Source organism: Centrocercus urophasianus, unplaced genomic scaffold (genome assembly GCF_019232065.1).
Source record: "Centrocercus urophasianus isolate 14NV4802_14NV808 unplaced genomic scaffold, USGS_Curo_1.0 seq_23, whole genome shotgun sequence".
Lineage (NCBI taxonomy): Eukaryota > Metazoa > Chordata > Aves > Galliformes > Phasianidae > Centrocercus > Centrocercus urophasianus.
The window spans coordinates 18607943-18635013 of NW_024884789.1; the positions used below are offsets into that span (position 1 = coordinate 18607943).

The 27071-nt window shown below is 55.9% G+C and overlaps 4 protein-coding genes across 7 annotated transcripts in view; 2 read left to right on the plus strand and 2 right to left on the minus strand.

Annotated features, from left to right (window-relative positions):
- The first annotated feature begins 637 nt into the window (after positions 1–637).
- SNX1 (sorting nexin 1) lies at positions 638–11302 on the plus strand. The gene is made up of 15 exons (XM_042824476.1): positions 638–772; positions 1749–1851; positions 2741–2877; positions 4086–4152; positions 4914–4957; positions 5871–6012; positions 6529–6607; positions 7326–7401; positions 7886–7999; positions 8139–8232; positions 8730–8935; positions 9973–10116; positions 10228–10308; positions 10571–10642; positions 10902–11302. The coding sequence occupies exons 1-15, from the start codon at positions 638–640 to the stop codon at positions 10950–10952; spliced, it is 1545 nt and encodes a 514-aa protein (XP_042680410.1). The 3' UTR covers positions 10953–11302.
- Positions 11303–11369: 67 nt separating this feature from the next.
- On the plus strand, positions 11370–13243 carry SNX22 (sorting nexin 22). 2 transcript variants are annotated; one of them, XM_042824478.1, is made up of 6 exons: positions 11370–11869; positions 12174–12257; positions 12360–12464; positions 12536–12630; positions 12707–12780; positions 12877–13243. In XM_042824478.1, the coding sequence occupies exons 1-6, from the start codon at positions 11801–11803 to the stop codon at positions 12978–12980; spliced, it is 531 nt and encodes a 176-aa protein (XP_042680412.1). In that variant the 5' UTR covers positions 11370–11800; the 3' UTR covers positions 12981–13243. The 2 variants fall into 2 exon arrangements, with proteins under 2 accessions (XP_042680412.1, XP_042680413.1); XM_042824479.1 differs by lacking the exon at positions 12174–12257.
- Positions 13244–13352: 109 nt separating this feature from the next.
- On the minus strand, positions 13353–14677 carry PPIB (peptidylprolyl isomerase B). Its single transcript, XM_042824477.1, has 5 exons — positions 14523–14677; positions 14287–14401; positions 14113–14206; positions 13799–13983; positions 13353–13724 (listed from the first exon to the last, which is right to left on the minus strand). Exons 1-5 carry the CDS (start codon positions 14675–14677, stop codon positions 13602–13604), a joined length of 672 nt encoding a protein of 223 aa, XP_042680411.1. The 3' UTR covers positions 13353–13601.
- Positions 14678–18594: 3917 nt separating this feature from the next.
- CSNK1G1 (casein kinase 1 gamma 1) overlaps positions 18595–27071 on the minus strand; it is an 84261-nt gene continuing 75784 nt past the window's right edge. For all 3 annotated transcript variants that reach the window (XM_042824058.1, XM_042824059.1, XM_042824060.1), the window contains 3 exons: positions 24699–24806; positions 24319–24425; positions 18595–19331 (listed from right to left, as the gene is read on the minus strand). In XM_042824058.1, coding sequence (XP_042679992.1) covers positions 19277–19331; positions 24319–24425; positions 24699–24806 — 270 coding nt within the window. In that variant the 3' untranslated portion in view covers positions 18595–19276. The remainder of the gene's footprint in view (positions 19332–24318; positions 24426–24698; positions 24807–27071) is intronic.

Here is a 27071-nt window from a genome sequence, read left to right on the forward strand (position 1 = left end):
CTTGCACTTGGCTTTGCTGGACCCAGTGTGGTTCTCCTGAGCCCATTGCTCAGCCTGTCTGGGTTCCTCTGGAGGGCATCTGTCTCGTGCACTTGGATAACTGGCACGTCAAAAATAGTTCAGGATGACTGTATTGAAGCATCTGGCTTTAGCACGTAGAGAGGTTGAAACTGAAGACCCAAAAGCAGCTTCAGAGCTCTGATAAAGTCTTTGCCTCGCGGCAGAAAGGAGAACGGCAGCAAGGCTTTCGAGGTGAGGACAGGCAACGTGCTGTTCTCTATTCCCTGCAGGGCGCAGCCCGATGGGGGTAGGGGAGATAAGGAGGCACAGGGGCAGCTTGCAGCCACCATGGCACCACTCCCACGAAGGCCGTGCTCGGGCCACGACTCTTTTTGCCCTTCGGCTGTGATTTTCAGTATCCCAGCAGGGGCGCCGGGCTGCAAGACGGCAGATAATGGCACGCACGTCGGCGGTCCCGCCGAGCCTCCCGCAGCCGCTCATTGGCTCCCCCTGCTGGCCGACAGCCGGCTATGCCCAATCGCGAGGCTCCGCCCGTCCCTAAGCTCCGCCCCCACGCTTTAAGTAGTGGCGGGGACTTCCGGTCTCGTCTGTCGCGGGCGGAAGCGGCGGCGCGGAGATGGCGTCGGGCGGTGCCGGCGGCTCCCGCTCCCCCTCCCCGGGGCCGCACTTGCCCCCGCCCTTCCCACCGTCCTCCGCCGACGGCGACGCCGCCGACAGCGACACGGAGGGGGAGGACATCTTCGCTAGCACCGTGAGTCTGGAGGGGGAAACACCGGGGCGCGGTGGGGCTTCCCGGGCCCGCTTTGCTCCGCGCTCAGGAATGTTTGGGGCCTGCCGAGCCGGAGGGCTGCAGGCCTTGGTGCGAATCGCGCCTCCCCGAGCAGGAAACAGCGCTGCTCGGCCAAAGCCGCTTATCGGGCGCTTAACGCGGTTGTTAGAGCAGCTGTCATAACTGACGCTCGGTGCGCTCCTCTTGAGCACAGCGCTCCTGTGCGGGTAGAGCTGTCAGCTCGGCGTCCGCCCCTGTGCTGAGTGCCGGGCTGGGGGCTTGAGGAGCCACAGTGGCCCCGATGGTTCGTGTGCCGGAGGTGCTGGGCACTGTTATGGGCTGCTCAGAAGGAGGCTGCGGTTCTCTTATAGCAAGAAGTGGAGAGCGGGGCGTAGTACTTCTGTGTTCTTAGAAACTAAGGCAAACTGAAAGCCAAGGGTAGATAGCTCTCTTCAGCATTTGAGGCTCATCAAGGAAACTTCAGCACCCACCTTGCCTTGTCTGCGGAGAGCTTCTTGCTGTCTTGGGAACTTTTCCACAGCTCCTGTGTGGGAGCAGAGGGTCTGAATGACCCTGTGCACAGAGCTTCTATTAGCTGGGCTGTGAGATGGAGGATTGGGTGCCACTTGAAAAGCAAATTGCCACAGGCCTGCACCACCAGCAGCAAAATCTTGACTTTTACAAGGGGTTTTGTGTTGGCATGCTCACCCGAGGCTCACTGGTGCTGCTTGCTTGGCCTGAGTGGTGCTGCTGCCAGTGTGCAAACAGAAGGGCTGGGTCTCCCAGGGCTGCTGAGAGCTGTTGCAATCTGTGTACTCAACCTGGATTATGAAGGGTGCTGGAAGGGAAGCAGCCTCTGGCCGTTGTGCGTGCTGGGTTTGTAGTGGTGACCCTGCGTGGCAGCGTCTGGACCTCCTCAGCATTAATGACTGCTTGTGTCCTTTTCACTGTTTTAAAGAGCAAACCCCCGGCACCAAAAAGGGAATTGCTTCTTCCTGTGAACAACAGCTCCAAAGAGAACGGAGTTCGTGTAGAGCAAGATGATCAGGACCTGTTTGCAGGTGAGTCTGCATCTCTGAGCCCTTACTGGTGCTTTCTGAACTGTAAGCTTAGAGTCATCCGTGTTCTAGCCATGATTAGCCTGTGCTTAGGCTGCTTGCTCTGGGCTATCACAACTCCTTATCTCTCAAGCTTGTGCTGTGCTCTGGGAGTGCTGAGTACTTGTGGTGTGTTTGGGAAGGTCCTGTAGCCTCCTCCAGGTCTCTGCCTTAATCATGCGGCAGGATTAACTGCCTGCAAGCTGAAGAGGCCTAAAAATGGGCTTTTATTGAACTGCAAAGCAGTGTGTCCTTCTACACCTGGAAGGCCTTTGCTCTCTAACTTTTCCTCCCTCTGCGCAGATAGAGGAAGCGTGTCTAGCAGGGATCTGGTGGTCCCCAGGAACAGGGAATGTAACACCCCTCTGTGGGGGGAAGCAAGGAGGGTTGGACCTTACCCAGCAGTCCTGTTCCTTGTCTGAGCATGAGACCTCTGGCACATGCATCTGAAAGTCAGTTCTGGACATATCTGGTAACAGGTGGAAGCTTTGACTTCCCCTGGTGGATGAGTGTCCTGGGAAGGAGTCAGTCTAGGTGCAGTGTTAAAATTCAGTTTGTCTGTAGCTTTTTGTAGTGTGCAGCTGCTGCTAGCACACAGCAAGGAACTCCTGACCGCCTCTCTAGAGTAAGTTTCCATTAACAAAACGTTCAGCTGCGTTGATCAAATGCCCTTACTGCAGTGAAGCTGTGTGAGGTTGTGCTCTTCCCAGTACATACAGATGTCTTCCCTGTGTTTCTTGAATGCTGATTAAGACTGTTGTTGCTGCCTAGGTCCCGTGAGCCTCTCTGAAAATGCTGACGTTTTTAGAAACCCAAAGTAGAGAGGCTGACTCTTGCCAACTTCTTTTGACAGATGCCACTGTAGAATTGTCTCTAGACAGCACGCAGAACAACCAGAAGAAGGAACTGGCCAAAGCATCCAGTCCTGCCCCCTCATTAGAAGTAGCTGCAAGCTCTTCTTCCAGAAACCCTCCAAAGAGCTATGAGGAGGTGAGAACTGCTCTCAGCTTTCCAACTTGCCCTGCTGGTTTGGGACCTGGAGTTGGCAGGAACCTGTCTGTTCACTTAGATGGGAACCTGCATCTAACGATGTAATTAATGTAATTGGCACATTGGATGCCCTGGCTTTATCTCGGGCTGTCAGTCTGGGGCTTGAAGTGGGGCTCAGGTGAGCCTTGCTCCTGTGGAAGCGTGGTGATGCAGGCTGCTTCCAGTGCTGAGCGAACGGCTGAGCTGAGGGTCTGAGCTCTGACTGAGAGTTCCAGCTTCCTCTGTTGCCACAGATGGGGCTACGTGGTGGAACTGCTCTCATGTGGATATAAAAAAGTCTCCTGGGTGACTTGGGAGCTCAGATTTCTTAAGTGGAACTTGTGGTCTGGTTGCCAAGCTCAGTTAGGCGGAGCTCTGCCTAATTCTGTGTCCTTTTCCTGTTGAGAAATGAGTACTATTTTGGTGACGAGCAGAGAGCTGCTGTTCTGCCCCTCAAGCAGCCTGAAATCACGAGGACTCTGCAGTACTGTCATTGTTGCAGGCTGGCTTCAGGCTGGCTCAAGCAAAGCAACTCAGAACCCGGGCAGAATGCTGGGCTGACTGGTGAACCGAGAAGCTCTCCAGGTTCTTAAACAAGAGGCTGTGTGGGGCAGATGCTTTACCTTCACCTTGCTAATGAGGAGCTGTAATGCTTTCCAAGCAAGCCTGAAGCCTCAGTGGCCTGTCAGAGGCAGTACTGTTGTTTTTGCTGCCTCTGACCTTCAGGGTTCAGGCTGGGTCTGCCAGTTGCTGTCACAGTTCTCCATCCCTGTGTGCCTGCACACTGTAGTTTGCCTCCTGCATAGCTTTGGTATCTTCATCTGTTTTGGGTGAGAATTGAAATTATGTAAAAGAGCCCAGAGGAAATTATTTTGTGCAGAGCTGGGCTGAGGTTGGGCTTGGTAGAGTTCTGCCTTAGTGGTGAGCAGTTTGTGCGTTAGTCTGTGCAGATAGCATTGCTATAGAGACAAATCCAATCCAGGATGGTTGGAACGTGCAGCCTCAACACAAGTGTGGAGCCCAGGGGCTTCATAGCATTGCCTTGACCAGACTGAAATGCCAAAGATGCCTTGGCAGGGTGACAGCGCTCTGGAGCATATGGGACTTTGTGTATGGAAGCCTGGATTTCTAGTTCTAATTTGCTGTCCTTATGTGCTTACTTCAAACAGCTGGAAGAAGAGGAACAGGAAGACAAATTTGAGCTGACTGTGGGAGTGAGTGACCCGGAGAAAGTCGGTGAGTTGTGTGTGGCTGGCAGGGGAGAGCTGAAACTGCCTTAACCTGAAATCAAATATGCTGTCCCAAGCTTTGGCACCTTCACTGGCAGCTGCGGAGCAATGAGAAGCACGAAGCTTTCTCTCTGTTGGAAGCGGGGACGAGAGCAGCTCAGCCAGCCAAAGGCAGCCCACAGGGAGCCCCTCTGATCCCAGCCAGCTCACGGCTTCTGGAGCTGGGGGTGCGCCGGCTTCTAATCAGCGCACTTCTGAGGGGCACTGGAGCAGAGTCTGACTTGTGAGGATGCCCTTTGCTTCAGCTACGAGGCGTAAACCCTCCTCTCCCCACGTGAGCGGTTTCTGTGTTAGCTGGAGAAAAGGCTGGCTGTGATGTCCCAGAGCCAAACCACAGGCAGCCAGCCTGACTTGCGTCCTGTGGAAGGGCTGCTTCGTGTGCCGCACAGCCGCGGGCTGCAGCAGGGCGAGCAGTGTGTGGTGTGCATGGAGTTACTCCTGTGCTGTCAGCGTAACGAGCGACCGACCGTCGGCGTCGGCTGCCTTGGGAAAGGCTGAGCAGCCAGGCTGGGGAAATGCGTGGTGGGCAGGGCTCCAGGCTTCTGCAGAAAGGTCTGAAGTCTGCGTGCGGACTCAGGGCTCAGATCAGAATCACCATCCCCTCTCCGTGGCGTGCAAAGCTCAGGGGATTGCTGGAGCCACCAAAGCCTCCGGGTGATGGTGCAAAAGGCCAACCTTGTGCTAATGCCTTGGTTTTGCTTTCCACAGGGGATGGCATGAATGCATACGTAGCCTACAAAGTATCAACACAGGTATGTCAAACTCATCGTTTTTTTTCCCAGTCTAAGGCAGCTGGGCTGGCCTTTCCTTTTCATGTCAAGCCAGTGGTGACCTAAATAGATGAGAGGCCTGAATCTACAAGGCTTCATGAGTTATAATCCAGCCTTAGAGATCAGAGGATGAGCCTAGCTCTGAAACAGGTTTGCATCTATTTGGAAGAAGACCTTTTCAGCTGATATCTGCTCAGCATTGGAATGAGCAGCAGGAATGTCACCTGCTATGGAGAGCCCCAGGTGCTGGCACTGTTCCTGGTGGTTCTGTGCTGGCAGTTCTTTCAGATTAAGCTCACCTGCATGCAACTCTTTCCAGCAAGTCTCTTGCCAGGGCCTGTTCTCTGGGGCTAGTCACAAGACATCAAGCTTTCTGCAGCTGCTTCCCTGCTTTGGGACCGATCTCTGTGCTCTCTGAAAAGCCTTTCCTAGCTGTCTGTCCAGCAGCTGTTGGGCTGCAGGCACTGCATCTTGCAGCGCCAAGCTGTGGGTGTGTGGCAGGGACTGGGAGGCTTGTTAGCTGCCAGCTTTGCTCTGCAGACACAGTCAAAAGCTGCTGATGGCCCCTGCAGGCTGGTGTGTGACCTGACAGCAGTGCCTGTTCCTGTGGGGAGCGGGGATGGTGGGATTAGGCAACAGGCAGGGCTTAGCAGGCAGCCCGCAGGCACAGCAGCTGCTGTGTCACTGGTATTAATGCTGCTGTTCAGCCCTAGGAGAGCTGCTGGGAGAAGATTTGCTGAAAACCTGGGCTTGCTCAGTTTTTGGCCTGGCGTGTTCCTCAAATCCCACAGAGCCCAGGATGTCCTATTGCCACCCCCATAAGTGACGGTGCACCGTGTGTGCATGGGCAAGCTTCCCTGGGTGAGTTTGATGTGAGTCTCATCTCTTCCCCCAGACGAGCATGCCAATGTTCAGGAGCAAGCAGTTCTCAGTGAAAAGGAGGTTCAGTGACTTTCTGGGTCTCTATGAGAAGTTGTTGGAGAAGCATGCCCAGAATGGGTTCATCGTGCCTCCACCGCCTGAGAAGAGTCTCATAGGTGAGTGGTGGAGGTGCAGAGTGCTGCTCTCGATCTGGTCCTTCTGGTTTGAGCTTTGTGCCCAAAAGATGGGTCTGCCTGCAACCTCCAAGCTGAGAGGGAAGCTGCAGAGCAGTAAGAGAAAGTAGGTGCATAAAATAGTCTGAGTTCTGTGACACAACTGAACTCTGTTGGCTCCCTGCTTGGAGCTCTGGGCATTAAGCCTTGTTAGAGTTGATGAGTGGCTCTGCATCCTCTTGGAGAAGAGTGAAATCGCTGCACTGTCACTGAATTGCTCTGTTTGCTTGAGTCCAGACCTCGTTCCGGTCTCGCTTGGCGTTGCAGTGCCTCGTTTCTGGATGTAGATTTCTGCTAGATGTAGATGTAAGCAGATGTTAATTTTCCAAGTAGCTCTTCTGATGCAAGGTCAGATTTCTCTCTCGTCACCCTGATAATCCGTATGCTTTGTGACAGACCTTGCTACCTTATGCATTCAGTTTGGGGCCACTCATTAATTGCACCTACCTTCTGTGCTAGGAATGACCAAAGTGAAAGTTGGGAAAGAAGACTCCTCCTCTGCAGAGTTCCTAGAAAAGAGACGGGCTGCTCTAGAGAGGTACAGATCCCAACAGCTATCCCCTCATGCCTGAACCAAGCAAGGGACCTCAGAAAGGTCAGACTGGCTGCAGTCTTCTCCCTGTGTGAGAAAAGCAGTCTGCTTCCAGGCTTAGAGGGAACCTGGAGGCCACTGAAGAGTTGCAGCTGCAAGAGTTGACTCTAAAAGTATCTTCTGCTCCAAAAGCTCTTGCTGGTGCTCATCCAAATCTGGCTGAACTCTGACAAGGCAGGGAGAAAACTGATCTGTCTCAGGAGCCCAAAAATCTGGATGCTAAGTAGTGGTACAAACAGTTCAGATCAGGTGAGAAACAATTCCCTCTCTTTAACTGGCACCTTTAACTATGCAGACACCAGTGGCCTTCGCTCTGCCACCCCTGCTAACTGCTGTAGTTGGCACCAGTATGCCAATAACCTCCAGCTTCAGCCTCTGAAGCGTCATCACAGAGGAATGTAAGACTGAATCTTCATCAGTTACTGTATCAAGTAACCTTGGTGTGTAGTGAATATCGGTGCAGGTGCAAACTTGTCTCACTGGAGTCCCCAGGGAGGGAGAACTCTTGGTGGGAGGATGAGAACATCTGGCTGGGTCTGACTTCAGCTGCTGCTTCTGAGCAAACAAGTGTGTCGCAGCTGACTCGTGTGTGCTGCAGCTCACCAAGGTGGCTTGGAGCCAGGCTTCAGCAGAGGTAACTTGTACTGTGTGTTCTTCTCCCCAGGTACCTACAGAGAGTTGTCAGCCATCCAACCATGTTGCAGGACCCGGATGTTAGGGAGTTCTTGGAAAAGGAGGAGGTCAGTAGAGTGGACTGAGGTGGCTGCGAGTCCCTGGGGGTGCAGAGGAAGTTAAGGGGGCATGGTGCTTCAGAGCTTGGTGATATGCTCTTGGTGCATATCTAAGCACCGTGTGCTGATAACGAGCCGTGGCCAAGCTTGCTGACACCACAGTGGGGGCACACATTTCGAGCAGGGGTTGTGTTTATTGTGAAATCCATGATGAGAGTGCAGCCTGCTGTCTGGAGGTAAGGGGGGGACCGGAGCCCGATGCCCAGATGATACAGAAGTGCTGACTGTCTGCCCGCCTGTGTGGCCAGTGTGGTCCCTGCACCTGCGAGGAGAATGTGATGGTGCAAATCTTAGCATCTGCCTAATGCTGTGCCAGAAGGCTTTGCTGTAGGAACAGACTTTGTGGAAGCACACCAGGACACTGGTGTTATCAACACTGCTCTCACAGCGACTCTTATCTCCTGGCAAAACAAACTTTTCTGTCTCTCTATAGCTGCCAAGAGCAATAGGCACCCAGGCCCTGAGTGGAGCAGGAATACTGAAGATGTTCAACAAAGCGACCGACGCTGTCAGCAAAATGACCATTAAGATGAATGAATCAGACATCGTAAGTGTGCGGGTGTCTCCGGGCCGTCCTTGTCCTTGCTGCGCCTTCCCACCAGCTCATGTTTTTGGGGAGGGGTGCATGGGCAGCTCTGCAGCTGTGCAGATAATGTAGGAAGCAACTCTGGGTCTGTCCATTTCAGTGGTTCGAGGAGAAGCTGCAGGAGGTGGAGTGTGAGGAGCAGCGGCTGCGGAAGCTGCATGCTGTTGTAGAAACGCTAGTGAACCACAGGAAAGGTAACGGGCTGGGTTCTGCTTGCTTGGACTGTAAGAGTTAAGCCTTGTGAGAAGATACAGCAGTGCTTTCTTGCTCTTTGCTTCTTTGTCCTGGGAGACAGAAGTAAAAATGATAATGCCACAATTTCTGTCCGGTGGTACAGACTTAGGATGTGAGCCTGGCAGCTGAAAGCTGCTGTAATGAACCAGACCAGAGCTGATCTTGTTACTAATGCTACGCTGTCCTGTGCCAGGGAGCAGGAATGTTTCCCTTTGCATGTTTTGGCTGACATCTGCAAACTTGTGCCTGTCCTCCCACTGCTGTTTCCCTCTTCCTGGCGGGGGTTCTCTGTGTCTCATAGAAGCCACCAGCTCTCAGGTGGCATTCGCTCTGCTAGCTGATGTCTCTTGGGGCTACAGAAAAGCAGCTCCCGGGGCTGAACTGTAGGCCAGGGCTTTCTTTGTGTAGCACCCGGTGTAGCAAAGCCCACAGCTGACTCTCTTATTCCATTCACTAGAGCTAGCATTGAATACAGCACAGTTTGCAAAGAGTCTGGCCATGCTGGGGAGCTCTGAGGACAACACGGCCCTGTCCCGAGCACTGTCCCAGCTGGCTGAGGTGGAAGAGAAGATTGAACAGCTGCACCAGGAACAGGCTAACAATGACTTCTTCGTCCTGGCTGAGCTCCTGGGAGACTACATCCGCCTCCTCTCAGTTGTAAGGGTAAGCACTCCCCTAGGGCAATCCTCAAAGCCAACCTCTAGGGCAGAACCACTGGTCTTAGCATAGATCTTAGGCTGAGGTGTGCCAGGAGGTAGCTGGTCCTGTGAGTGCAAGCAGAGAGAATGGCATCACTGGTCTTTCTGAGCAGAAAGCAAACTTGCTGCTGGATCAGGAACATAGGGTAGGTGAGATCTGGCTGAGCTCTTGTTCTCCAGAGGGAATATGGGTCAAGTTCAGGGCTTATAGGTGGTCTCAGCCCCTCCAGGGGAGAAGGCTGCAGCTGCTGCAGAGGTTGTAAGCTGGTAACCTCTCATCTGTGTTGTAAGTAGACTGGGTCTTGAAGTCTGCCTGCTTGATACACAGGCTTCTGTGCCACAGGCTGGATAAAACAAGTTCCAGGTGACTTCCCAGTCGGGCAGGCTGACTTGTTCCTGCCCTAGTTGGAGACTACAGAGGCCGAAATGCAGCCTGCTTGGTATGGGGAGATATGATGGGTGCTGCAGAGGACCAAGACCACTGATAGTGCTGGAGGTAGGCATGTTCTTGGGAGAAGCTATAATGCTGCCTCAGCCTTTGCCTGCCTCTCGGCTGCTCTGTCCTTCTGGCCAGGCTGCCACATCTGCTTTCTGCTCTTCTAGCTCTTCCCCACTATCTGGCTGAATGCATTCAGAGGTGTGATAGCTCTTCCTTGCCGGGGCTGGTGGCTCACAAAAATACTGTCTGGCAGGTGTTGGAGTGCTTTGCTGTGACTTGTGGTCACTGCTGTGCAAGAGAGGCAGTGTGGAGCTAGCAAAGTTGTTTCCTTGCAATGGCTGTTCTTGATGGAAGGAATAAACTGAGCCCTGTACTGAGGGAGGCCTCAGAGCTGCCCTTTCCCTGGTAGAGCAGCGGACAAGACGCTCCATATTCTGGCTTGTGCTGCCACTGTGGTTCCCTCATGTGGCCTCAGGTGCAGCCATCAGCGAGGTGGCAGAGGGTGCAGCCCCATGCTTGTCACACTGCAGTGTGCCAGCCCAGCCTCTGCTTCTTCCTTTCAGGGAGCTTTTGACCAACGTATGAAGACCTGGCAGCGGTGGCAGGATGCCCAGACCATGCTGCAGAAGAAGAGGGAGATGGAGGCCAGGCTGCTGTGGGCCAACAAACCTGACAAGCTGCAGCAGGCCAAGGAGGAGATCTCAGAGGTGAGGCGTGCTGTGGCCCCTTGAGTTTGAGCAGTCGGGTTTGCGAAACCACTCAGACAATGAGCAAAAAGCTTTGCAGCCCTAGAAACTGCACGCTTCCTCTTTCTGCAGTGGGAGTCTCGTGTGACGCAGTATGAAAGGGACTTTGAACGCATTTCTGCTGTGATCCGCAAGGAAGTGATACGGTTTGAGGTAGGTCAGCCCCAGCCATCAGCAGGCAGCTCTCCCAGCAGTTGGTGATATTTGCATATGCAGAAGTGTTCGAATGGGGCATCGGCGCTGCAGAGCAGCCGGTTTTGGCTGAAGGGGGGTTTTCTGCTCAAAGCACGCAGGCCTGCAGCGATCCTCCAAACCATCATCAGGATCTAGCCCGTGTTTAGGCCTCCCCACGAAGACGTGAGGGTTTCAGTGGTTGCTGCCGCTTTGTGCTCACTTCTGCAACCGTGTCTTGCAGAAAGAGAAATCCAAGGACTTCAGAAACCATGTGACAAAGTACCTGGAGACGTTACTGAACTCTCAGCAGCAGGTGAGTGCCCTCTGCCAGCCCTCCTACGCATCTTGGAGCTCAGCCTGAGTCCACAGTGGGGGAGTGCTGCTAATGAGTGAGCTGCTCGTTAAGCGTTGTACCCCAGGGGATGCCTCGGCAGAGCTGTGTGTGTGTGTTGGAAGAGGCAAAAGCTCCTCCTCCCCCCCTAAAAACCCTTTTGAGTCTGCTGAATTTAAAGCTCATTCACGATGCACTTGAGCTGTGCTGGCTCCTGACTCTTTTCTCCTCCTCTCCACAGCTGGTGAAGTACTGGGAAGCATTCTTACCTGAAGCCAAGGCCATTTCTTAACTGGACCAAGCCAGCGAGCATACCTGAACTTTGCCTTTTTATACACTATACCTCTTTTACACGTGAACGAACCCTAGTTAAACACTTGAGCGCTGGTAGAGGTTTAACCCCCAAACGAGCAGCTTACAAGCCAGTAACTCTTCTAACTGTATATTTTTCATTTAGCAACATATATTTTCTTACTGAAGAGAAATGAGTTTCCTGCTTTCCAACCAGCCCTGAGTAGGTGAAGAGCAAAGGGGGTTAACGACACTATAATGTATATTTTTCAGGCTGGGTTTTAAGGCTCTTATGACTATCTTACTCCTGCAGTGCCATTACGACTATGTAATAAAACTTGTATCAGGGCAGCCAGGCGTGTGGTGTTGGGGGAGAGGGCAGGGAGAGGCCAGGGCTGCTGGGAAGAGGCTGCAGGGATGCGAGGGAGGTGGTGCTGCCTTCGGCTTTGTGCTTTGTGACCGTGGGCCCCGTGACCTTGGCACAACCCAGCCACCTGTCCCGGCTGTTGATTAAGCCCTGACTCTCACCAGGGCCCGGCTGCTGTTTTTAGGCTCTGAGCTCAGCCCGGGGCTGGAGCTGCTCTGCAGGAGGCTGCGATGCTCCCCCGTCCCTGTGATAACAGGCTGCCTCAGCGCTGGCTCTGGGGCTGCAGCAACGCTGATCAAAACTGATACTGAGTCTTACAGGCGACGGAAAGAAAAGGGAAAAGCGCGCTTGTGCTGACTTCCCACTTTCCTTTCCTCTTATCCCTGTGCTACCTTCGGGCTGCAGAGCACCAAGGCTCTCCCAGTCCCCAGCAGCCGGGGCAGGACGGGGTGGCCATCCAGTGCTGGCAGCGGTGGCGGGCGATGATCATAGTCTCCATCCCTGCAGTGGAGCCAGAGGTGACGGCGCACAGTCCTGAGAAGGCACACACGGTGAGGGGCGTTGGGGGGGGTCCCTGTCTGCCCTGGGGTGGTGCCTGTCCCCAAGGGTCCCCACCTATTCCTGGGGACAGCAGTCCCTTTTTGCCCCGTGTGGTGGTCGTGGTGGTCCCACATTCTCCAGGGGCTGCAATGACCCTGGAGGAAGGGACGGAGGGGGGGGGGTAGGGGGGGAGGGGCAACGTGTTGGTCCCTGCAACCCCCTGTCTCCCGCCCTGCCCTGGGGGCCCCTGCGTGCCCATGGGGCAGTTTGGGGCTCCTGCCCCGGGAGGATGAGGGTGAGGATGAGGAGGTGCAGGTGTTCCTGGTGGAGGTGCTGTGTAATGGCCGGCGGCACACAGTGGCGAAGCGTTACAGCGAGTTCCAGGCGCTGCACAAGCGGGTGAGGACCTGGTGCCAGCAGGGGGAGGGGTCTGCAGCCAGGGACCTTCCCTGGGGACCCACAGTGGCAGCCAAGGCACCCACACCCCCTGCTCTGCCCCAGATCAAGAAGAGCTGCAAGGTGCCCGACTTCCCCCCGCGGCGAGTCCCCAACTGGGTGCCCAAGGTGCTGGAGCAGCGCCGGCAGGGCCTGGAGCTCTACATCCAGGTGAGACACAGGGGGCTGGCAGTGGCATCTGTGCCCCAGCTGTGCGCACACCCCCCCTGTCCCAACTCCAGGGCGTCCTGTGCCACAATGAGGAACTGCCCCAGGATGTGCTGGACTTCCTGAAGGTGCGGCGCTGCCAGCAGGAGCCCAAGGGCTGCAGCCCTGTGTGAGTCTGCAGGGTTCCCCAGGGGTTGGGAGCCAAACAGGGGCTGCTGGGCACTGACGTCCCACTCCTGCCATAGTGTCAGCCACTCGCCCCCCCAGCGGCCCGTCCTTGGCTTCCACACTGACCCCTACGCATGGCCACCAGCCATGGGTAAGGAGCGGGATGTGAGTGGCCCTGCAGTCCCCCTGTGCGTTGCCCTCTGAGCTGCTGGACTTCACAAAGCTGCACTCGCACCTCTCCCTGCAGATGTGCTCCCCAACACCGTGCTGAGCGGGGTGTTGCATGGCTTCTATACCCCATGGCACTGCCCACCCTGCACAGCTGTGCCCCGGGGGCAACTGGGCTCCTGAGCAGCCCTACCACCTCCAGCAGTGGTGTCACACCAAGGATCCTGGCAGTAAAACCTTCCACGGGATGGGGGCAAAGCCCTGCTGGGAGCTGCGGTGCCATTCTCTAACACCACGTGCCTTGGTTTGGAGAGCTGGAGCTCTGCCAGCCACCGCCCTGCAATGGCATTGCTGTAGGAGTCCCTGCAGGCAGAACCCTAACTGGAAAAAAAACCCTCAGTGTTTGGGCTTTGGAACAATAAACCACTGTGGCTGTGCTGCCCAAAGCTGGCTCTGTGTTTCTGCCAAGACAACGTAGGGCTAGCATGGAGGCTGATCTGAGACAGGTGAGGGGCGAGGAGGGCTGACCCCTCAAGAGAGCAGAACACAGGCAAGTTTATAAAAAACACATTGGTCACATTTATTGGTGCATGTGCTTCTTACAAAAGTGTTGGACAGTGGAGCAGGGCTCCATCTTGCCCCCAGGGAGGTGGTAGGGGCTGGGAATGGGGCCTCAGTAACCACACCCCAGGATGCCACTGGGGACGGTGGGGAATGCACATGGGGCAGAAGGGCAGCCTGCAGCCCGTGGAGGCTGGTCTCTGCGGCACGGGGCCCCCTGCAGCTCCAGCCCGCTGGGATGGGTCACTCCTTGGCGATGGCGAAGGGCTTCTCCACCTCGATGGTGCCACAGTCAGCAATGGTGACGTCCTTCAGGGGTTTGTCCCGGCTGTCTGTCTTAGTGTTCTCCACCTTCCTCACCACGTCCTGGGGAAAGCAGCCGTGTGACAGGGACAACAGTGGCCGCATGCAGCTCCACCCCTGGTTTCCCACGCCCTTACCATGCCCTCCAGCACTTTGCCAAACACCACGTGTTTGCCATCCAGCCACGGCGTCTTCACCGTGGTGATGAAGAACTGGGAGCCGTTGGTGTCCTTGCCGGCGTTGGCCATGCTCACCCAGCCGGGGCCGTAATGCTTCAGCTTGAAGTTCTCGTCAGGGAAGCGGTCCCCGTAGATGCTCTTCCCTGAAGAGAAAAGGAAAAGGAGGGAAGCAGGCTGCGCGGCGCTCCCGGGAATTCCTCGTGGCCGGCGCTGGGGGGACCGGAGCCACGTGAGCAGCGCGGGAGCGCCGGGAGCGCCGCGTGGTGCCGTACCTCCGGTGCCGTCCCCGCGGGTGAAATCCCCTCCCTGGATCATGAAGTCCTTGATGACGCGGTGGAACTTGCTGCCCTTGAAGCCGAACCCTTTCTGCAGAGAACCGGGCGGTCACCCGCACGGAGAGCTGCGGACCCGCGCGGCGGCCCGGCCCGGCCCGGCCCGGCCCTCACCTCCCCGGTGGCCAAAGCCACGAAGTTCTCCACCGTTTTGGGCACCGTCTTGCCGAAGAGCCCGATGACCACGCGGCCCGCATCCTCCTCGCCCACGCGGAGGTCGAAGAACACCGTGGGGGGGGGGGGGGGGAGGGGCCGTCAGCCGGGGCTCACCCGTTCGCAGAGGCCCGGCCTTCCCCCCCGGCGCGCCGGTTACCGAAGCCCGGCCCGATCCCCGGCCGCCCGCACCGACCTTGGCCGTGACCTTGGGGCCCTTCTTGCGCTCGTCGGCCCTCGAGGCGGCGGGCAGCAGCAGCAGGAGCGCCGCGCCCAGCGCCGCCGCCGCCACCAAAGCCTTCATCCTCCGCCGCTCGCAGCCCGGCCGCAGCGCCCGCCGCGCCGCCTGCATCCGGCCCCTCCCCACCGCCCCCCCCCGGCAGAGGTGGTGCGATCCCGGCCCCTCCGCGCTCAACGCCCGGGCGCGACCAACGGCGGCGGGAGGCGGGGGGCGCTGCGGAGCCGTAGGGCGGCCGCCACGTCGCCTGGCGGAGGCGCAGCCAATAGGCAGCGGGCACGGGGCGCGGCGGCCGAGAGGCGGGGGGGCGGGCTCGGGGCAGCTACGGCCAATGGGAGCGGGCGGAAGCCGGGCGGGGGGCGGGCTCGGGGCGGGCACGGCCAATGGGACCGGGCGGAAGTCGGGGTGGGATCCCCGGGTGGTCGGCGCCGTTCTGCTCTCGGCTGCCCTCGGCGCTCAGTGCGCGCAGCCGCGGCCCCGGCACGGCGTTACGTTGCGGGATTGCGCTGCGTGCCCGGAACCGGGCGTTTGTCACCAGAAACAACTGCTGAAGGAAACGCCTGTTGGCGGCCTGCTGCCCGGCTAGGGAAGGAAGCGTTGCAGTCCCAGCACGGCGGGATGGAAGGGCCTTCAGAGCCGCACGGCTCCAGCCTTGCCGCGGGCTGCCCGGGGCCGCCCGTGTCCTGGTCGCCTCCAGGGATGGGGCACCCGCAGCTGTGGGCAGCAGTGCCAGCGCCTCGCCGCCTCTGTGCCCGCAGTGTTCTCCTCACACCTCACCTCAGTGTCCTCTGTTAGTTTAAAGCCGTTCCCGCTCGTCCCATCTGTTGCTGTCTGCCATGCGCACAAAGCCACTCTCCCTCCTGTTTTGAGCTCCCCTCAAGTCCTGGAAGGCCGCACTGAGGTCTCCCCGCAGCCTTCTCTTGCCCAGGCTGAACACCCCCAGCTCCTCAGCCGTCTCCATAGCAGAGGTGCTGCAGCCCTGGCAGCATCTCCGTGCCTCCTCTGCCCCGCTCCAGCAGCTCCGCACCGCAGCTGGGGCCTCATGAGGGCAGAGCAGAGGGGACGGTCCCCTCCCTGCCGCTGCCACCCCTCTGTTGGTGCGGCCCAGGATGCCGGTGGCTTTCCGGCCCCCAATGGACGCTGCTGCCTCGTCTGTGGCTTTCATCCACCAGAGCCACTGAGTCCTTCTCCACAGCGCTGCTCTCGTGAGGCCTTCTCCCATCTGTGCTCACAGCTGGGATTGCCCCGACCCAAGTGCGGCACCCCGGCTTGGCCTTGCTGAACCTCCCTGGGTTCACGTGGTCCCGCTCTGTGAGCCCGCCCAGCTCCCTCTGGATGGCATCCCTTCCTCCTGTCGTATCCAGCGCAGCGCTCGGCTCAGTGCCATCAGCAAACTGATGAGGGTGCACTCGGTGCCATCATCTGTGTCACTGATGAGGATGTACAAGAATGCCAGTCCCAAGATGGATCCCTGGCTAAGGTGGGAACGTAGGGGCAGAGAGAGAAAAGAAATGGGTGCCACGACTGCTGTGGGACTGAGCTGCCCGTGGCTTTGAAGCACAAAGCATTAGGAAGGTCCAGTGAGAAGGGAAGGTTATCAAGAGAGCCCAAGAGAAGCAGAGGGAAAGGAAACATTATCTAAGCAAGCAGTGTTTCTGGTGAGGGGGAAATAAGCACATCTGTTCATGGAGAACAATGCAGCAGTGCAATGTTTTATTGAAAAAAAACAAAAAAAGTCTCACTTGACGCCTCAGAAGACTGCATCGCACTGTTGGCAGGGCACTGCCCGGCACCCCCCGCCCGGCTCTCCCAGCAGGGCCGCAGCTCTCCCTGCTGGCTGCACTGCCTGCTGCCCGGCACACAGCAGCTGGCTCGGCCCGGCTCAGCTCTCTTCACCTCCCATCCCTGGGATGGCGGATCTTCACGCACAGGACTTGCTGTTAACCTGCTTTCTTTCCTTTTTTTTAAAAAAAACAAAACAAAAGAAACCACCACCTTTGCCCTGTTGAAGAGTCCAACATACGATTATAGTGCAAGAGGGCTTGGTACAAGTGAGCATTACCAGCATGCCGTGGGGGGACCGTCCTCCCCTACAAACACATCATCATAGGATTAAAAGAACATCGTATCTCCAGAGATAAGCAGAGCGGGTCGTGGTGAAACAGCTTTCCAACCAACCCATTTAAAAACAAGGTCAGGAAAGTTTCTAAACAATCAAATACATTCACTTTAAAAACAAAACAAAAAAACAGAAACAAAAAACCAAATAAGTAACAACAGGAAAAAAAACCAAAAACATTTAAGAACAGAAACTGTTGAGATGGCCCCTTCTCCCCCAGCCCTCCCTCACCCTGCAAACACTTACAGATGCTGCAACTACAAACTGCTCCTGGGGCGGACGCAGCAAGGAATGACCAAACACGGCAGGAGATGCAGAAGGAATCGAGTTCTGGTGACAGGCACTTAGTGGGGCTTGGGAGGGCAGCAACAGAAGTGTCTCGAGGCCCAGCTCCATCTGCAGCACGCATGGCTGCTCCTGGGGAGCGCCTGTGCCCCTTTCCCCCCGCAAGACGCCAAACCATGGTTTCCTACAGCAGAGAGGGGAATGCCTGTGCCAGAGACACGGAACTGCAGGGAGGCAGCAGAGGTCGGAACGGGGAGGGTGGAACATGGCTGATCCCTGTCCTCCCTCCAGCAAGAGGGGAAGAGAGACAAAGTGCCTGTTCTGGCTCTTGTGTGCAGGTGATTGAAGGTCCATCCCTGCCCCAGCCTGCGGTGTGCCCCGAGGAAAGCACTTTGCAGAGCGAGAATGAGGGTGCGTGCAGCTCCCAGACGATGTGCAAGCAAAGAGTGAGCCAGGCTGCAGCGTGAGGGGCCGCTGGGAACAGGAGGAGCGGCCATGCTCAGAGCCGCGCTCCAGCAGGTAAGGCATCAAGAGGCAAAGATGGCTAAGGATGGCCCGGAGGGATCCTGGCACAGAAGCAATGCCTTCCTGTGCTGACCTCACACCTGCTTCGAGGAAGCACGAGGAGCAACGCCCTGCCCGGCTGCCGAGGAAGGGAGCTGCAGCTCCTGGGGTGCCACGCCACAAGCCCCAGCCCACAGCTCATCACTCACAACAGGCTGTGGGGTCTCGTCTCTCTCTCCTCCCTCTGTACTCCCCAGGGAGCACAAGCCCATGTTTACAGCTAGTGAAATCCCTCAAGCGAACAGCTGCAGTGCAGTCAGATGGCACACATGGAAACACAGAGCACGAGCATCTATTTATTCACAAACTCCCCCAAAACTGCCTGAGCTCTTCCACAGCCCTGCCACGTCCAGGAGCAGCCTCAGCCTCCTCCGGGTTGGGAAGCGTGGCAGCAGGACACAAGCCATCATGTCGCAGGTGCCCTGCTAGCTGCTAGCTGTGTGTTTGGCCTGCACGCGAACCGTGGCTTCCCCATGGGCTGGGAGCTCGCAGGGAGGACGTCAAGGCTGTTCCAGTCAAAGCCATCCGACCATCTGGAGATGAAATCAGTATTAAGGCAGTGAAGGATTGCCACTTTGCCTGGGAAGCTTTGCTCCTCACACTTCCCCAGGGAAGGTGCGTGTTCACAACCACCCTACCGGAAGGCTGGGGAGGGCCGCGTGCTTGCCTGGCCCTGCACTGAGATGCCTGCGGTCTGGGAAGCACCAGCTCCCAGTTATGTTAACCCTGATCTGCCTCTCTCTGCTGCCAACATGTCTGTGGGCTGCTTGGGTCAGGCACGGTGTAGGAAACCATGGTGGGGACATTCACTGGCAGCTGGAAAGGGTGATTGAAAATTCAAGTATGCTTTCCTCAGCGCACGGCCCAGGGCGGGCTCCGGGAACCCCAAACTGGCACAAGGGTTGTGTGGATGTCATCAACATCCCCACTTGAGGGCACTCTCTGCACCCCAACGTTCCCAGCTGAATGTCTGTCTGCGCTTGCACCACTGGTCCACGCAGAAATCCACAGATACAATGTGCATCTGTAATGCTAAAAATAATAAAAAGTGCAACGACGTCAGTTTCTTTAAAACAATCCACATTGCTCTGTTACCGTCAGAGGAGGGAGGTGTCAAGGGGAGCCAGGAAACCTAACTGGAACAGTAGATTGCAAATTTCTCACAGCTTGCACATTACAGTGTAACTGTTCCCAAGGAGCCTAAAAGGGAACCTGTGTCGTACTGCTGCAGCAGTCAGGCCCTTCTCCCACGCAACTCTCGCGCCCCGACCACATCCTCCTGCCCTCTCGAGAGCCAATTGAGCCTACGGTGCTTCGTTTCTTAATTAAGGAGGGAGGAGGGCGGAGGAGCAGAGAGCGCAGGGGAGGGAGGGGGGTAAAGTGAGCAGGAACTAAGCACAGTCCTCAGGTTTGCATGAACGATGCCTTCGCCGTAAACAACGGGAAGGAGGGTCAGCCAGCCAGCCCCCCTCCCGGGGCGACCAAGACCTGAGCCAGCCACAGTCCTGGTCCCAAAAGGAGCATCAGGCTTGGAGTGAACGAGGGAGACCATTCAGCAGATCCACCCAGAGTGGTTTGTTTTGGAACGTTTTCTTCTCTTTTTGGTTTAAAATGTCACTTGTTTGTGTTTTTTTTTTCTCTTCCTCCTATGCCTCCTCCTCCCCCTAAAGAGAAGCCCCTTCCAGTTAGCCAGGGCAGGAGCCGCAGGTGCACGTGGTGTTCCTGCAAGGCCCAGGAGGCACCGGTCACTTGTGACGCTGAGCCGTCTTCTTCCGTTTCCTCTTAAAGAAGCAGCAGCACCTGGAGCACAAAGAACAAGGCCAGTCAGCCCCGCGCAGCCCCACTGCCGTCCCCCCGCATGCACCGGCTGCTCCGTGCGCCCGGCCCCAGCCCGGGGACCTGCCCACAAGGTCGGCAGCGGCTGGCGTGTGGATGGCCGCCGTGCCCAGACCATGGGCCGGGGGTCGGGCGCTGCCAGTGGATGGCTGGGCATGGCCCTTCCCTCCTCTAGAGGCTCGACCAGCACAGGAACGCCAGGAGCCACGTGGGGAGCAATGGGACAAGGAGCCAGATGGTCCGGAGGGCACGAGGACGGCCCTGGCTGTGCTCCCCGGCTACAAGACACACGGGTTCAACACCGCCCACTAAAAAGACAGGTGCCAAAGAGATCTCGGATCAGGGACCAGGTTCCTTTACTGAACCTTTCACGATACCCAGAGCTTCCACCTTTGATAAAGTGTTACTTGGTGCAGAACACCTGCTTCTCCCCTCTGCTAAGGCGAGGGAGGTGCGCAGCGCCCAGGGATTAGGAGAAGCAAAAGGATGGAGAGTGGAGACTGAGGTGGAGGGAAGAACGCTCAGCACAGCTGAACCTCCAGCAGAGGTGGTTTCACTGGTGGCATCGCACCGAATCCAGGCTTCCTAGCCCTGCTGCCTTCCTACAGAGGGACTGGGCATTAGAGGTGAGTCTGCCTTCCCACCCTCAGCCTGTTCCTCACCAGGAACCCCTCTGCACAGAGGAAACGTGTTACTTCTGTGCAAGTTCTGCTCCTGAGCTACGGATCTTTCTGCCATTTACAGCCATCTCTGGGGAGACGTGGAAAGCCCACCTCTCCAGGCTGCAGAACAGGCATGAAGCTAAGCAGCGCAAGTATGCAAACACCATTTTTTCCTACAAGCTTCTTTAACCAACGGCTAGACCCAAATCCTTCGAAAACACTGTGACAGCACTTCCGCATTGCTATCGGTGGGGTCCACCGCAGCTCCGAGATGTCAGCACTGTGCTCCTCTGGTGCAACAGATTCACGCTCTCCTTCACCCCAGGAGGAGCCTATCCCTTACCTTGGGGCGCAGAAGCCACGGTGGCTGACACCACCGCATAAGCCAGCACTGACTGTCTGCTGGGAGACTGCAGCCCTGTGACACATGGAGCTCAAAGCCACAGCAGCGGGAGGGCAACTGCCCATGGCACGCTCCTGCAGGGACGTGTTACCAGGGGAAGTGCAACGTCACGATCTGGCTCTGGGTTCCTCTCAGGCGCTCATAGCAGGCCCAGTGTGGAGGCGAGCCGAGAAAAACCATGACACGCTTGTCCTTCCAGGAGCACAGGCCCAGAGCAACCTGTCAGCTGGGAGCACTCCATCCCCAGGACCCCCTGTGACACTCACTGCATGCTCTGAAACTTTCTGCACCCAGCACAGGCTCCTGCACGCTACCGGCACTCTCACCCCCTGCTCCAAGACTGGTGGTGCATTTTATTGCCCCAGTCCTCCTGCTGCCCTCTCTGGGTTTAACCTACAGCAGTATTTCCCTCCCATGGCAGCCACCTTCCTTCATGACATGGGTGATGGTAAGTAAGGGAGGGGATGGTTATGGGGAGAGATGATGACAATGCACGAGTTACGATTTCACATGCAGATGGTGAAGAAGGAGAGAAGAGGGCTGAGAAGCACTCGTTTCCTTGGGCACTGTACAGAGGGAGCTGGCTGACTGGCTGTGGTCCCTTGAGACTCATGTCTTTTTAGGGTGTTACTCAGAGGTCCAGGGAAGGGTTCAGGAAAGGAAGTCCTGGCAGGTCAGACAGGCAGAGGCAGAACACCAAAACGAAAGGATAAGGCAGGCACAACTACAGAATGTGATCTCTGTGCATGCAGACAATGCCCAAGAGAACAGCCCCAGACTACGACATACAGAAAAGCCAGAGATGCCAGAGGTATCGGAGGCAATGCCTATGGAGAGCAGGGCAGAGGCGGGTCAGTCTCTCATCAAGCAAGGACATTCCTGACCCACAGAGGCATCACCTTGTTCTGCAAGGTTCCCACCCACCCCAGAGTGCCGCCTGGGCCTCAAGGAGATGCTGGATGCACATCGCAGCCCCGGCCACAGAGGGGACGGGAGGGAGGGAACGCATCACAGCCTCCTCGGGGCCAGGACTGCAGCTTCGGGAGCCTGATGAACAGTACGTACAAAGGAGCTGGGCCCGGAGCGATGCTGATCCCAAACCAGAGGGTTGGATGGGCTCTCCCCGAGAGCCAGCTCAGCTGCGGTGCTCCCCCAGTCCTCAGCCTGCTGCTGGGAAAGCAGCCATCTCCTGAAGACTGCGGCTCTGTCATTAGTGCCTGTCACTAATGTCACTAATGAATGCCACTGCTTTATACCCCCTCTATCACTGCGGGCCCTGGCTGTGCTTCTCTGTAGGAACTCTCCCAGGAAGCGACTGCTCCCTCCCCTCCACACCAGAGCAAGGCTTTCCCTTCATGTCTGTGTGAGGAAGTCCTGCAAGATATTAGGCGAGCCTGCTCCCGAGTCTGCCCAGCTCCATTAGGCATCATCTGCTCACGGACACTACAGTTTGGGGGAGATGGGAAGCCGAATAGAAAAGGATGAGAATTTGTCTTTTGCACGGATCGGTTCAGCCATCCGTCTGATTGCTGGGCCTCACGCGGCCCTCAGACTCGGCCCGCACCCTCCCCAAGAAGCGCTCAGCAGGGTCCTAAACCCAAACTGCCCTGGGTTGGCACTGAGCTTGTGCCTGTTTATGGTTTGGTTGGTTGGATTTTGCCAACCCCAGTCTAGTCTGGTCCGCTCCCCCTTGCATGTGGACTGGAGAGAGGGACTCACCACAAGTTGAGCATTTTCAGGCAGCTACAGAGAGTGTAGAGAAAAAACACAGAAAGGAAGAAAGAGCAATTAGTTCACAGAGGTGGGATGAAAGCATGTCACTGCAGCCATGCAAACATGCAGTGCAGACTGGCAGACACACACCATGCCTGCCCCCACCCGCCCCAGCCCTCATACCACCTCGCCACGGTGCCGCTGAGAATCACCAGTGTTCAGTGCCATGAGACCTCAGACAAACTCTGCACCTTCTCCCCACGGTCACAGGCCCTGGAAGGCCCTTTCTGGGGCCTGGGATCACACAGGAGCTCCAAGCCACCACAAAGGAGACTGCTCTATCCCCTGCAGCTCCAACAGCAGAAGAACCAGCTCGTGGGCCTGTGTCTGTGAGCTGCTGTTCAGTGTGTCCTCAGGGGACCCCAAAGCAGGAGCATGTGCACAGCTCCTCTGCTGGCCAGGAGCTCCAGGGAAAGAACATTCCACTGTTGCATCTCCCCTCAAAACACAGAGCTCCAAATTCAGCTGGTTCTAACCCCTTCTGGACTGCTACACAGCAAATCAATCTTTTGAGTCTAAAAATCCTTTGCTCTCCTCATAATTGAGGGAATTTATGATCACAGATGCAAGGAAAGATGAAGACAGCCCTCCTTGAGGCAAGAGGAATGAAACAAGGAACTGGGGAGCTACAGCAAGAGCCCCCAGACCTGTTGCTGCAGAGCAGCCTCTGCTCTGCTTCACAGTGACCGCTGAAACCCTCCAAAACCAATTCTGAACCACACAGAGTCTGGGAGGGACAGAACAAATGACCAGGCACAGCTTGGGCAGCACAGCTCACGCAATGCTTCTTCTCACCTATCTTGATACTCCCCTATGTAAGAGCTGCTGGGTGGTTGTCTGCCCCAAAGCATGTGCCTGGGAAGCCCCACTTCAGTCCTGACCAAGACACAGCCTGTGACACCGAACCTGTGGCCTCTGCAGGCCCCACTACCCAAATTTAAGAGGAATATTGCCCACTCTCCAAGTAGCACCTCAAGACCTGCCCTCCCCACCATGCTCTAGGAGAAGCCTGTGCCAAAATCATGGCCCACTCCTTTGGCTGGGAGGAGAAAGCACATCCACTGCTTGCTCAAATAGCTGCCAGGATCATGCACAGCTCCCACCAAGGAAGATCACAGAAGTGCTTTCTGAAGGACAGGCAGCAAAGGACCTTCAGCACAATGGTGACAAGGTGGAATAGTGACAAGAAGGCTCCAGCCTGATGGATAGTTTTCAGAGCCATTTCCATCCTTTCTCATACCTCCCTGTTTTCCTTCTTACCCTTCCATGAATCATTCCTAGCAGAGGGCTGAGCCAAGCCACACCAGCACCACCAAGACTGCCCAAGGCAGGCACTGGAGCAATGTCACAGCACTGACCAGTCTGGGGGCAGCTCCAGACCCACTTCCCCTCGTATGGGGAAGCTGGGATTACCTGCTGGGGTCCTGCTCTAGTTCAGGGGCAGCAAGAAGGTCCCGTGCTGAGGGTCATGCAAAAGGTGACATGATGGCGCCAGGTGCAGCACGTGTGCAATGGAGGCCAAAATGGTCAAAGCAGCAACTATGTATGTCGCTTCTCACTCTTTGCCACACGCTACAGAGGAGAGGTCCGCCCAAAGCGAGCACACGGCTCCCCATCAGCAGAAGGGCTGTTACTGGTTTCTCTCTCAGCACTGGACTGGGAGAATTCACAGAGAAAACCCCAAGTCCCTGAAAGGATTACTGTCATACCACTCTGGATACCTGGCATTACTTATTGCAGCCACAGATGAAGTGTGAACTCAGACCAACAATTTCTTCACTGAGTTGTGCTCAAGCTACTCCTACACTCAGCATGAGCATACAGAGCGTTCTCCCTTTGGAGGCTCCTGCAATCTATCCATGTTACTTTGGTACTTGTGCTACCATCTGTTTTGCAACACATGCTCTGAGTAAGAGTTATGTTCTCCAGCCACAACAAGTTTAAAAAGCAGCAGCAGCACTGAAGGCACCATGCACAAAAGCAGCAATATGCAGGAAAAGGGCATGGGACACGAGCATCGAGTACTTCCCCGTGGGTAGATACCCCCACTTGTTTCACAGGAGGAAGATTAATGACCACACCAGTGGAAAACCTGCTTGTAAAGCCAACGTACTTAGCTTCCTCCACCACTTCCACCTCTGCCTGTGCTGTTATAGGTGCATTGGAGTGTGCCCCCGTCGGGTCGTCCACGTTCAGCTCCCCGTTGGTCGAGCTAACCACCTGAAACACAAGACATTCCCCATTAACAAAGCTCCCCCACAGCACGGTTCCACGTGATGCATCTCCACCCGTCTCAACAAGGCATACTGGAGGAACGGGAAGCCTGTGAAATAATTTCTGTCTGTTCTTGTCTCCTGTTGGTTCCTGGGAAGCCTTTACATCACGCTCCCTGTCTACAGCAGCCACCTGGCTTTTCCCAGGCATTTGGCCTCGCAGTGGCAGGTATAACTGCAATTCAGTGACGCACAGATTCTGACACGGAGGAGCAGGTACCTGCACTGATCCTCCGTGCCGATCCGCAGCCAGATGAGATGTCAGGTACGAGGTATTGGTCTGCCGGCTGGGCTGGATCTCCCACTCTCCTCGGCGATCGGATGACGCCTGCTCGAAGTCCAGAAGCAGGAGAGAAGCAGAAGAGAGGGCAAAAGGTGAATGAGGTGAAGAAATGAGAGGATGGCTGTTAGTGAGTTAGTCCATTTTGTTTCTCTGTAGGTTTTTCTTGCAAAACAGCAAGGCAATTTAGACAGCTAGGCTACAGCTTAACTTTACCAAGTATTAACCATACATTCCTTCAGCTTTACCCACTGCAGGAGTGCACTCCTTCTGTAGGTGATAAACAACAAGAAAGCTCACATCTATCCAAGAAGTTATTTCTACGCACAGCGTTGCCTGCATGTGTTTCAGCACAGCAATAACCATGCTGGCAGCATGTTTCACCCTGTCTGCTAGGGCCCACATCAGAGCCCTGGACATGGCAGCAAGTTGAGATACCCAAGACTGACCTCCCTAAAATACTTGTTTTTTTACTCAAAAGTGCAGTAAACAAGAAACTTCCGCTGACTTCATCTCCAGTAGATGCAAACTGTATACAGGGAAATTATTAGAATTTGATTTGTTTTATTAGAAGAACCACTTTGCACTTGCACACGAGGCTGCTAACAGGTCATCCAGCACCGATGACAACACACCCAGTGTTCATCTGAGGGCAATGAGCATCTCTGTGCAGCCAAACCCAACAATCAGCTGAAGGAACTTATTGCCAAGGCTGGAAGCACAGGACAGGGAGGCAGACAGATGTGTGTCAGATCTCACGCTAATGGCACAGAATGGAGTCCAGCACGACGTTACTAAGGGCATGGCTGTGTTGCTGGATGCAGTCATTCTCTGCAGCCACACGAATGAGCCTGAGCCCTGGTCAGAGCCAGAGAGGAGCTGCTGTGCGGCCAGGAAAAGAGGGAGGGGCTGCCAGCAATTCCACGCAGGATGACTCCAGAAACCTTCCTGTGCACTTGTACAATGCTAACTGGCCACCAAACTGGAACGAGAGCATTTGCAAAAGGAAGCAGAACAGAAAAGCACTCTGCTCGCATGCCATAAAACAAGCACCATCATTTCCTCTGTGAGCGACCTCTGGGTCCGTCCCTGAGTGACCCGCAGTGCAGCTCCTCCTGAGCAGTCAACAAACCCACTTCACAGGGAGCGTTTCCCTAGAGATGCCTTCATGCAGGCCTGTAAATCTTTTTGTTAAATGCTTGTTCTGTCAGCCTGAGACACTGCTTATCCTTTTCTATTGGTATCATTCAAAGGAGTTACTGGAGAAGCACTTCCCTTGAAATTCTTCTTCAGTTGCTGCAGGTCACAAGATTAAGAACAACTGGAGAATTTAAATGGAGTTTTAGAAGTTGGTGAACTACATATCTTGAGTGCTGCTTTCTACAAAACACTGCACTGCCAGTTTCCTTGGCCAGGTCAGCTGATGGAGCTGTATGTCTGTCAGCACAGAGAGCATGGTCTGGGAGCCTGGAGGCACTCTGCAGGAAAGGCGTGAGATGACACCAGAGCCAGATTTCTGTCTTAAGGTTCTACACCCAAATACCTGATAAAAAACCTATGGTGTGGGAGAGAGAAGAAGGTATCTGTGACTTCCAAAGCAGCTCTGTGCTGAGGGGCACTGAGGTGCCCATCTGCAGCCCAGATAAGCTCTCTAGAGAGGTCTGATATGTGCTTGGTGCCTGCATTTGGGACAGGAGGAAGACGCTGGGGAGGATAAAGCTGGAGGACTACTATCCCCACCTGGTCCTTCAAGCTGGGTTGCATGAGGCTGCGACCAGGGAAGGAAAAAAATGTCAAGGAATCTTTATGTGCCTTGGGAAGATGCTAAAAGGATTGGGAATGCAGGTGGTGCTTTCCTCAGTCCTCCTGGTTGCAGACCGAGGTCTGGAAGAGGAGAACGGACCAGCTGAATGACAGGGTGCATGGGTGGTGTCACACTCAGGTCTTTGGCTTCTATGACCCACGACATACCTTCAATGAACCATGGGATGGGACACAACTGACAGGGAGGAGCAGCAAGCTGGTTGGGCTCACTGAGAGAGCTTTAAACTGGAGCTGCTGGGGGGGTTGGTGTAGTGCTGAGGAACAGAGAAGAGCCAGGGAATGCTGTCAGCTCAGATCCGTCCCTGAGGTTTGTGGGAAGGCTCCTCTAGGAAGGCAGTGTGTCTGAAAGCTCAGCTGGAGTGCCTCTATACCAATGCATGCAGCATGGGGAATAAGAGGGAGGAGTTGGAGACTGTAGTGCACTTGGGAAACTTTGATCTTCTTGCCATCACAGGCACGTGGTGGGATGATTCACATAACTGGAATACC